This window comes from Chiloscyllium plagiosum, unplaced genomic scaffold (assembly GCF_037043375.1).
Source record: "Chiloscyllium plagiosum isolate Xiang-an unplaced genomic scaffold, Cpla_swu_hap1 HiC_scaffold_14, whole genome shotgun sequence".
Lineage (NCBI taxonomy): Eukaryota > Metazoa > Chordata > Chondrichthyes > Orectolobiformes > Hemiscylliidae > Chiloscyllium > Chiloscyllium plagiosum.
The window spans coordinates 66,045,632-66,057,645 of NW_028270152.1; the positions used below are offsets into that span (position 1 = coordinate 66,045,632).

General features: G+C 43.7%; 1 protein-coding gene across 1 annotated transcript in view; it reads left to right on the forward strand.

Moving 5' to 3' along the window:
* The first annotated feature begins 3,890 nt into the window (after positions 1-3,890).
* LOC122559178 (inositol 1,4,5-trisphosphate-gated calcium channel ITPR1) overlaps positions 3,891-12,014 on the forward strand; it is a 205,366-nt gene continuing 197,242 nt past the window's right edge. Inside the window, exon 1 of the mRNA XM_043708559.2 lies at positions 3,891-4,097. Within this exon, the coding sequence (XP_043564494.2) occupies positions 3,891-4,097 (207 nt within the window). The remainder of the gene's footprint in view (positions 4,098-12,014) is intronic.

Consider the following 12,014-nt stretch of genomic DNA (forward strand, 5'->3'; position numbering starts at 1 on the left):
TCAAAATGTTGCACAGTTATGAAAATCAAATTGCCAGAGTCAACAGGTTTTCTGATGATGATGGTGGTCAATGTGAGGCCATTGGCCCTAAAGGAGAAAGTGAGGTCTGCAGATGCTGGAGATCAGAGCTGAAAATGTGTTGCTGGAAAAGCGCAGCAGGTCAGGCAGCATCCAGGGAACAGGAGAATCGACGTTTCGGGCATAAGCCTTCCTGATGAAGGGCTTATGTCCAAAACGTCGCTTCTCCTGTTCCCTGGATGCTGCCTGACCTGCTGCGCTTTTCCAGCAACACATTTTCAGCATTGGTCCTAAAGGACAACTGCTAAAAGTGACTATGAAAGCCAAATATTTCGCAGAATTGGAGTTAAATGGAGAAAAGTGACCATTGTAAGTAAGAAAAGGAAGGCTACTGGTTAACAAGATCTGGCTCAAGATAGGCCCAAGGATTGGAAACATGAAGTACTGAAATGGAAGGCAAGAGAAAAGAGTGTAAAACTCACAATGGCTCTGGGAGCAAGGATGTCTTAGAAAGAGCTCACCAACTGTTGAGAGAAATCCTACTAATCAGTGCAGAAAGAGACAGATGGAAGGACAGTGAGTATTGATTAATAAGGTCAGGGAATATAGCACAGACCAGGAATGTCACCAGAAACTCTCACCCATACTTCAGGAAGGCTGAGTGACCATACACATACCAGAAGGCAAGCCAATAAACAGATGCCAAACAATACCAAATGCAAAGCTGGAGATTTTTGGTGTCCACAGCGGCGCAAGATAGGGGACAACCAATCCAATCACATAACTGGGTATGCACAGAAAAGATGCCTCCTGAGGGCATTTATACAGCTGAATCAAGGCTTGTGGTACAAAGCTCAGAACAATAAAAAAAACAGGGATCTAGGGTACAAGATATCACCCATGGCAGGAAAAGCAATTTTGTAGAATCTCATGGTTTGTTACCAATACTTGGAAATGTAGATCAGCTGCATTTCTCAAGAGATCAGCTCAAAAAGGGAAGTATTTCCAAAAGAGGCACCAAATGTAGTGGAGGTAGAAGGATGTGATACCTCCAGGGTTTGATCCTTCTCAGTAAGGTCTTTCTTTTGAAAAACTGACTATCTCCAGTTGAAAGCAGACTTGCCATGTCTTACTAGCATTATGGGGGTGGGAGCAGTGGATTTGAAAACATGGTCATTGATTGGCATAAAGCAGAATTTAAAATTGGAAATCAGTCTTTTGGGGCTTTTAACTGTATGAGATTAGAAATCAGCCAGTATGGATCAACCAATGGCAGCACATTGGTCCGTGGTTAGCACTGCTGCTACACAGCACCAGGGACCTGGGTTCAATTCCTGCCTCGGGTGACTATGTGGAGTTTGCATGTTCTCCCCATGTCTGCGTGGGTTTCCTCCGGGTGCTCAGGCTTCCTCACACTATCCAAAGATGCGCGGTCAGGTAAATTGGCCATGCTAAAGTTGCTCATAGTGTTAGGTGCATTAGTTGGGGTGGGGGGGGGGGGGGGGGGGCGGGAATAGGTCTGGTGAGTGGGTTGGTGTGGACTTGTTGGACCAAAGGGCCTGTTTCCATACTGTATGGAATCTAATCTAATTTACTGCTTTTCAATAGTTATCGCATGTAGAGAATACTAGCCCCACTGCAAAATAGCACTTCACAGAAAGCTGCATTGGCTTCCAAAACAGCAATAGGTGAATTGCGAAGTCTAGCTGAATTGGCTGTGACCCAAAATGAGACCAGATGCTTGTTTGGAATTCATGAGTTGAGAACGCCTATAAAAAAAACCCCAAAATGGAAGACATTATTTGAGAGAACAAAATGCTTAAAAAAAATTCAAAATACAGCAGTGCGTTTTGAAATTTCCATCATTAGGAGATGCCAGGAATATCAAACATTTTGTTTCTGACACAAGTCTCTGTGATGGGTTGAGTGCTGAAGGGGTTATAATTTTGCCGTTGGGAAAAGGAAGTTAATTGGAAGAGGAAGAGGAATCAGCAGAAACTCTCCCTCTTGGTGAGGTGGTACGCATTGGTTTTCTTAGTGAAAATACTGGGAGAAATTCTAATAAGGGATTCAGTAGCAATCCCCAGAGTGTTACATCGATAAGAAGTAATGACAGGATAATGTACATTCAGCAAAACAAGTGAATGAGAAACACCCAAGGATCGATATTGTAGTGTTAAAACAGATACTGGATACCAGCAAAATCTCCACATTGAAATGGGTGGATAGGAGAAGTCACCTATTGGATTACCTTATCAAGAAATACTGGAAAATGGAAAGCTAGCATGCACAAAAATGGCTAGAATACAATACGTTGTCATTATATATTTTTAGTTTTGTTTTTCATTATTATCGCACAAAGCAAGAGGAATCTGTTACCATCCAATAGGGTCTGGCAGGGATGCCTGAAACTAAGTGGAACTAGAGAACTGGTGATAATTCATTGTTAATTAAGGGCTAACTGGGTGAACATGACTGGATGTGTATTTTAAAAATTATATATATAAAAAGAAATATGCTATATTATATATGGTTACTTTAATCAATCTGTGCAGACATGTTGTTGAATACCTCCAGGCAGATTGGACTCAAACTCAGATCTCCTGACACAGAGGTAGGGATACTACCACCGTATCACACAAGCCGATAAACGTATGGGGAACAAGTAATCAACGCTGTTGAATTTTTATGATGTGAGCGCTGAAATAAGATTCTGACTAGAAAAGCATGTGTCTCGGCTCTGACCAACACTTAACTTCTGGTGCTTTAAAAATAGGTCATTGCAAATAGGTACATGATAAAAGGATTCTTTTTTCCTCTCGCAAACCAATTACCTTAACCCCACAGAAGGGTGTGGCCTTCACTTCCAAGTCAGCCACCACTCTGACTTGAACCTGAATTGTTGCTGGATCAAAGCTGGGAGACTCCCTAAACTGTGGGGAGCGACTTCACTGCATGGACAGCAGCAGTCCAAGTCGCTCGCTCACCACCATCACATTGTCAAGGACAGCTCGGCCTGAACCATAAATATCGGTTTCAGCTACATCCTGAAAAATGAATTTAGAAGCAAGCTCCTATTTCTAATAAAAGCCTGCACAGAATTCACAGGTTAGATAATCAGGAATATACGAATGGAAACAGAATCAATTACATGCTCAGACAAAAACCACACTAGATATCCAGTGACCGGTAAGTGTTTCTTTGTCCCCCCCCAAAAAAACTTGGAAAAGTCAGCAACTTGGAACCTGCTCTGTGCCATAAGTTCAAAGCCTCCTGCAGTCTAGTTCAATCTGCCAAAACAGGAAGGCATACGCAAAATTTTAAATTTGCAGCAAACGTTTCAATGTGAAACTTAGATTGTAGTTAATTAATTAGACATTAAGCAAGGCAAAGAAAATTTCAAGAATCATTCACTGAATCTTTCAATGATTTTCATTGACCAGTTCTAACAGACTGCAATTCATACACGAGAGAAAGGGTTAAGAGAAAGGAAAGAGGAGGTCAGAGGAGGACGGAACAAGAGGAAAGGAGGAATGGATGAAAGCATTTGGATTGTGTCATTGTTATTTGATTACAGTTCATATGAGGACATATAGTCATATTATATGGGAGCATTTAATATGCCAGACAAATTCAAACTTGCAAATTATATCAGTTGAGCAACAGGTTTGACTACATTCTGATGATCCGATTTCTGAGGACATAGATCAGGAAGAGGATTCTCTACATAATTTTAGATACTCTGACAATGTGCACACAGTTTATCATTTCTGCGCCCTTAGATAGAAATTCAGGATGTCTTGTGATGCAGTGAGCAGTGCCTCTACCCTCTGAACCAGAAGTTCTATGGTTGAGTCCCACCCGAGGTTTTCATGGCCATAGAAAGTGCATTCACAACACAGCCAAAGGGGTGGAACCTCAACAAGCAAGTTCTACCAGTGCACATTCCGGTAGTGGGAAATATTCCTGGGAAGCTGTGTGATGCAAAGAAATTGGCACCTTTACTATCACAAGCCATAGCTCGAGATGACAACATGCAAGTAAAAGTGCACAGTTCCACAGTAACCTGGACATCCCGAGTGAGTCATACACATTGCTACTGATAAGAAATTAGCATCAGTCTTCCTTTCTTTCCATTCTCCTAAACCAGTGGACCCCTTCACTGCAGTAAAAATGAACAGCCTTTCTGTAATTTTATGCCTAAGAGATCACTATTCATCCAAGTCCACATAAGTTTCTAATGGCTTAATACTGTACATCCATTCCAAATCAGAGATGGTTTTATTGCATGCAAGGAGGACAAGCAGTCTTGCAATACGGAGCAGAATTAAAAAAAAGATTCAAAATGGCATGTAAAGTAATTGGGTAGGCTTGATTTCTTGGGACGCAAGGACAAAGTTCAGAACTCCTGCCTGCAGGTTCATACAAGGGGAGGCAGCGTCTAAGTCTGAAATGGTACTAGGACACTAGGATAAGGACCAAAGGGACTGAAGGTGTAGATGGTGGCTGTAAAAATGAGGGAGGAGTGTTATCAGCAATTCCCTAAATTAATCTCTGGTGCATTTCTAGCTGAAAACTGAAAACATTGGCAATGGTGCTTAAGGGGTGGAGTATTGGGGGTGTGGAGGGAGGTGGGTGGGGGACGGGACACTGACGGTAGGCATGTGGCATCCCCATACTAAAACAGTTCTTGCATCATTTTTTCCTTCCTCTCTGTCAACAGTCTCTGGCCCTCAATGATGCTGATAGGTGTACAGCCACAAACCTCTTTCTGCAGCCCAGTCCCCAGATGACAAATGGCTTGTGCTGAGCAGTTCCAATAGAAGAGACCAATCAAGCCTGCCACGCCTCTAGCAATAAACTGGGCTGCAGTCTGTTCGAGAGACTTTACATTTCAATGGTAATGGCCATGGATTGAGAGAGGGATCAAAGTTAGTTTCGAATGGTCAGAGAAGTAATGCCTGACATGTCAGGATTGATTCACTCCCCATGAGCTTTGGGCATGATACTGTAACATGGTACAGAATAGTGTAAGTGAACTGCAGTGATTCAAGGTAGCTGCCCCCCCCCCCCCCACCCCACCACCATCACCTTTGCAATGGCAACTAGGGTTGACAACAGAAAGGGTGCAGAGGAGATTTACCAGGATGCTGCCTGGACTGGAGGGCATGCCTTATGAAGAAAGGTCGAGGGAACTAGGGTTTTTCCTGATGGAGCGAAGAAGGATGAGAAGTGACTTGATAGAGGTGTACAAGATGATGAAAGGCATAAGTAGAGTAGACGGCCAAAGACATTTTCCCAGGACGGAAATGGCTATCATGAGGGGGCATAATTTTTAGGTGACTGGAGGAAGGTTTAGGGGAGATGTCAGAGGTAGGTTCTTTACACAGAGTGGTGGGTGCGTGGAATGCAGTGCCAACAGTGGTAGTAGTTTCAGATACATTAGGGACATTTAAGCAACTCTTGGATAGACACATGAATGATAACAAAATGAAGGGAACATAGGGTAGTCTGATCTTAGAGTAGCATTAGATGTCAGCACAACATTGAGAGCTGAAGGGCCTGTGTTGTGCTGTACTCTTGTGCTCTAATAAATGCTGACCCAGCCACTGAAGCCCACCTCCCATTAATGACCTGAAAAACTGATGATTCTTCCCTTTTGAGAAACAACCTGAATATAATGGACCAAATATCCTGATGGGGTTGCTGAAGAGAGCCTCCTCTACTACTCTTCCCCCACCCTCATGACTTCCACCTGCCTCCATCCCTCCATTACTCCCCTGGCATCCAGCAATGATACAAAGCCTTGAGTGGGGTGTCAGACTGGCAGAAGTTACTGCCTTGCCAGGGGTGCTGGCATGCCATAAAACTCCCAGCCTCCAACCCACTAGCAGCTTTCGGATCCCAGGGTAGGCCCATCAGTTTCCAGTTAAGTGCCTGAATGGCGTGTAATTCAGTGGGCCCGGTGTTAAAAGGTGAAACTCTCATTAGATGGCCTTGGGCTCATGACAATTCCCATCATGCACTTGGGACTGGGAAACATACATTACAACAGGAGTGACCTGTTACTGATTACGGAGATGGGTTAATGTGCTACTAACTGCATTGTTTCAGCAAATTGTCAAAGGATACTTGTGTGAATATACTTCTTTCAAAGAAACAGCCTTCAAAAGGACCTTTCCCTCTAAACTGTTTTAATAAAACTGGAAAACAAAAAGATAAAATCCCAAAATGTGACAGTCCACTGTATTCCAGGTCAGAAAGTGTGGCCTAGGAACTCATTGCTAACAGCAGCTTGCAATAAGACAAGCATTTGGCACCGGGATGTTTACATTTCCAAGAATCGAGAAGAAAAGCTTTCTTATCACCACAATCCTGCAGCGACGGGTGCTCTCCAGATTGTAAGCAGTTTTCACAGAGGTACACACAAGATCATAGGAAATGTGATCAGCAGCAGGGGTGGCCAATCCAGACTGCTCTGCCACTCAATAAGATTTGTCTGGTTCACACTCTTAACTCCAATTTCCTGCCCGACTCCATAAAACCTACCTCCCTTAGAGATGAAATGTCAACGTCAACCCAACCTACTGCTCAGTGAGCTCAGTAAAGCATTCTGTGCTTGCCCAATATTGAGGAGCTTGAAAACACACTGCCCAACAAGTTGTGGCAAGTAGTGGGGGGTATGAATTCCCTGCTTCCCTATGAAACAGCACTGTTCTCCTATCAATTGAAATCAATAGATTCAAAGTGCGAGGCAGGACCTGCTCCAATGTGCTACTGGACACTTACGTGGAATTCAAACCTAGAGGTGGTTGGTGGGAGATGCGATGGGAGGAAGGCAATGGATCAGTGTACAAGGTGCACTGTGGATCGATGGCAAAACAAAAAAAATGTCTAGCTTTATAAATCGTTACCTTGAGCTATCACTGCTGTCTGTATCTCAGATTCAAGATGCTGTCAGGTTTGCAGCTACAGGGAGAAGCTGAATAGGCTGGGGCTGTTTTCCCTGGAGTATCGGAGGCGGAGCGGTGACCTTACACAGGTTTATACAATCATTAGGGGCATGGATAGGATAAGTAGACAAGGTCTTATCCCTGGGGTGGGGGAGCCCAGTACCAGACAGCATACGTTTAGGGTGAGAGGGGAAAGATAGTTAGGGACCAAAGGGGCAACTTCTTCACGCAGAGGGCGGTACCTGTATGGAATGAGCTGCCAGAGGAAGTGGTGGAGCCTGTAAACAACAACATTTAAAAGGCATCTGATGGGTACATGAATAGGAAGGGTTTAAGAGGGATATGGGCCAAGTGCTGGCAAATGGGACTAGATCAATTTGGGATATCTGGTTGGCACGGACGAGTTGAATCGAAGTAACTGTTTCCGTTCTGTACATCTCTGGGTCATTCCTCATGGAGGTACTGCACAGGAGACCAAGCCCCACTATTCTTGGAATCAAAGGACGAAAGACTTGCTGGTCAGCTTAATCAGGGTTGTGTAAATAATATTGTTGTCACCAATAGCTCCAGCAGTTACAAGGTGATAAAAGGAAAAAGAGCTGGACATTGAAGTAAAGCTAGAAATTATATGGAGTTACACTGAGCATTTAGGTCTGAGCCAATACTTAAGCTTGTTATGCTTCACTGAGGGAGTAGAAACAAAGCCCCACTATTACCAGTCTTGTCACAAAAATTAAAGATTTATCAACGTATGCAAAATTCCCCAATTTACCTGTTATTTTAGACCTAGGTTAACAGAAGACTCATACCAGTTTTCTGTACTTCAAACTGACGGTTTATTGCATATACATAGTTGTTTACCTGTAGCTGAGGCCTAGAAACTGACAATACATGCCTGTAATAGTCAAAACTCTAACCACCTTACCTACTCCACCCTGATATGGATGGACACAGATAACAGAATTGGTGTTGTGTTGAGGGAAAAACAGGGAAGGCTGTTAATGAACCTTGTCCACACGATGCATTGAGATGATGGCTTTGGCTCTCTAGCACTTGCTGCTACTCGATCCATCTTCAGGGACTTTCACTCACTTGGCTCACAGCCTCCAAAGGTTCTGACATTTTGGTTAAAAGTCATAGCTTCCAGCAACTGTGGAGGGAAAGTAAGCTGATTTTCTTCAGAGTCAATGACATGAGATCCGTTCTAGAGGTCCAAAGGCTTCTGGCTATGTCGGACACAAACAAGCTGTTCAGCAACCAGGAAGCCAATCACGTTGCTGCTGGCAGGCAGAAGGTCTTTGTCATCAATAACTGGTCACCACTTCACAGATCAATCAGCTATTTGCTTGCCAAACCTCACTTTATACACACCTTACTGCCAGCTCTTCTGCAATTATACTCCCCCCTCTTGTTATACAAACAACAATGCAAAGAATACTCACTTTTCCCATTTCAGTCTACAAACAAAAATACAGGAACACACAAACATAAGGTCGTCACAATCAATACTGCTCATGACAAGATTCTTTCAGTGAGCTTAATTAATAATATCTTGAATATGAAAGTGGAAAGGCATTAGGACTAGATCAGATACCTGCAGATGCGTTAAATGCAGATGGTGAAACAGTAGTTGAGGTGGTGAAAGAGTTCATGAGACATGGACAACAGGTGAATGAACTATAATCAGAGATGCTCTCAATACCAAAAGATGGCTTCAAAAATATAGGAACACCATCATGCAAATACTACCTGACATTATCAGGCAAAAAAAAAAATCAGCCTTTATGTAACAAGAGAACTGGCAAGAGCCAGTTTGATTTCATTCCTGAAAAGTGTGCTAGGCTTCTCCTCAGCAATCTCACGGAGAAATTGAAAACAAGAGGCCCAGCTACGGTTTATTTTTATAGATGCTGTCAAAGTCTTTGAGACTGTCTTGCACAACGGTCAATGGAAGGCATGAACAGACTTTGGAGTAGCTAAATATCATAGGTGAAAAGTGTGGCACTGCAAAAGCACAGCATCCGAGGAGCAGGAGAATTGATGTTTCAGGCATAAGCCCTTCATCAAGAATCCTGGGGGGCAATGGGGGTGGAGGTGAGAGATAAATAGGAGGGTGGGGCTAGGAGGGAAGTTGGCTGGGAAGGAGATAGGTAGATGCAGGTGGGGAGTGATGGTGATAGGTTGGAGGGAAGTGGATAGGTGGGAAGGAAGATGGACAGGTGGGACAGTTCAAGAGGGTGGTGCTGAGTTGGAGGATTGGACATGGAATGAGGTGGGGGAGGGGAGATGAGGAAATTTGTGAAATTGACATTGATTCAGTGTGGTTAGAGGGTCCCAAGGTGCTCTTTCTCCAGGTGTCAGGTGGCTTGGATTTGGTGGTGGAGGTGGCTCAGGACTTGCAAGCCCTTAGCAGAGTGGGAGGGGGAGTTGAAGTGGTTGGCCACAGGGCAGTGGGATTGTTTGGTGCTTGTCCCCCAGAGACATTCCCCAAAGCGTTACCCAAGTTGGCATCCCGTCTCCCAAAAGTAGAGGAGACCGTACCGAGAGTAACAGACACAGGTGATGATGTGTTTGGATGTGCAGGGAAATCTCTGCTGGATGAGGAAGGCTTCTTTGGGGCCTTGAATGGAGATGAGCAGGGAGGTGTGGGCACAGGTTTTACATCTCTTGGGGTGGCAAAGGAAAGGTGCCAGGAGGGGATGGTGGTTTTGTGGAGGGTGGTGGGGGGGGGACGCGTGGACCTAACAAGGGAGTCGCGAAGGGAATGGTTTCTGCGGAATGCTGATAAGGGTGGGGAGGGAAATCTCTCTCTGATGGAGTCTCCAGCTTATCGTAAACATTACTGATGAAGGGCTTATGCCCGAAATGTTGATTCTCTGCTCCTGGAAAACCTGTGTTTTCCAGCACCACATTTTTTGACTCTGATTTCCAGCATCTGCAGCCCTGACTGTCTGCTTGTAGCCAAATATCATGGGCGGCTAAACAAGAGCTTTAGAAAAATATTTCAGGAGTTAGGAGTTAAGAGTTGGTGACAGACACTCCAACCAAATTCAGTTCCAGAAGAGAGGCAGGGGTGCCTTCTAATGCTGTAGGAGGCAAAGTAATAAGGTTGGTGCAGAAAGAGTTACCAGAGAGATGTACTTTCCATCATAAAAGGTTGCAGCATATGGAATTTCAGGTCGACACGCTGAGTCTACACATCACTAGAACAAAGGCAGAGGCTGAAAGTACAGTCTGTCTTCTGAACTGAATAATAGTCAAGGTAAGTCCAACATTATGCTTCTAAATAGAATAGTCAAGGTCAGGAGCACCAAGGTAGAGGCAGTGGGCCATTTCAAGCACCTTAGCTTGACGATAAAATCTCAAAAAGTTATATGGTAGAGTGAAATCCACATGAAAGTTGGCTACAGCAAAATGTAAGGTAGAAGTGGTTACTGCAAATGCTGGAGATTAGAGGCAAGATTAGAGTGGTGCTGGTAAAGCACAGCAGGTCAGGCTGCATCAGAGGAGCAGGACAATTGACGTTTCAGGCAAAAACCCTTCTTCATTCCTGATGAAGGGCTTTGGCCCAAAACGTCGATTGTCCTGTTCCTTGGATGCTGCCTGACTTTTTTTTAAGATTAGATTAGATTACATTACAGTGTGGAAACAGGCCCTTCAGCCCAACAAGTCCACACCGACCCGCCGAAGCGCAACCCACCCATACCCCTAACATGTACCCCTTTTTACCTCACACAATGGGTAATTTAGCATGGCCAATTCACCTGCACATCTTTGGAATGTGGGAGGAAACCGGAGCACCCGGGAGGAAACCCACACAGACACGGGGAGAACGTGCAAACTCCACACAGTCAGTCGCCTGAGTCGGGAATTGAACCCCGGTCTCTGGCGCTGTGAGGCAACAGTGCTAACCACTGTGCCACCGTGCCGCCCACCAGCTTTTCCAGCACCACTCTAATCTAGGCTCTACAGCAAAATGCAAGTCCAGCGACTCAAGTATTATCTGGATGTCTGAAAGGAAGCTGAAAAGATGTCTAATCCAGTTATTAGTGTAGCATATTACAGTCCGGGGTACAGGAATTGGATCCTGAGGAAGAGGATGAGAGGAGGAGAACAGCTTTTGAAATGTACATTAGATGCAGATGCTCAGAATCAGATGGGTGGACAAAAAAAAAAAGAGTGTGGGTGAGATCAAGAATAGATGTTCAGGAATCAAAAGGGCTTCCTATGTACAAGTGCAGAGACATTGGAAACACAGTCTTGATAATCCCCTGGCAACAACTGAAGGAGATAAAATAAAACCGGGAGAACAAAAATAAAAATTGGATGGATGGACAAAATGAGAAACGGAGTGAGGGAGATTTTAAGACCAAGCAACAGCAAAATAATGCCAATAGCCCAATTACAGTGACAATGAATGAAACATTATTTAGTTAAAAAAAAACTCATTCAAAATTTCCATGACAATGCTGCAAAGCCATAAGCAACATTGTCATATCAATCACTGTGAAATAGGTAGAATATAACTGGACAGCAACACCTGACTCAAAAATACCCACCTACCAAAAATAAGAACCAACTAAACAACCTACAGGATAAAGTATTTGGTCAGATGTTTGGCAAAGGATTTTAATGATAAGTAACCCATTAACACCGAAAATACACAAAACTAAAATCACATCTCATGTCCCATCTAAAACAAAAACAAAATCAGATCTTTTTGCTGCTCCCAGTATTAAAAACAAAATTATACAAAACAATTGCTTTAGTAAACTACCCAAGCAGAGTCACCCAGTGACCTCTCTGAGACACAACGTCCTATTATGCAGAAACGTTTCATGTGCTTAGAAGGAAGCTATGCAAATAGTTTCTGACACAACATAGATGATTGTTCAATGGTATTGTTAAACAATCTGAATACAGAAGGACCAAGAAATAGGTTCACAGCCCATAATCCTGACAAAACAAATGCAGTCAACATAGCAGCTTTATAGGAGCAACAATTATGATTAGAATGACTTAATTCAATCTTCATAGCCTGTC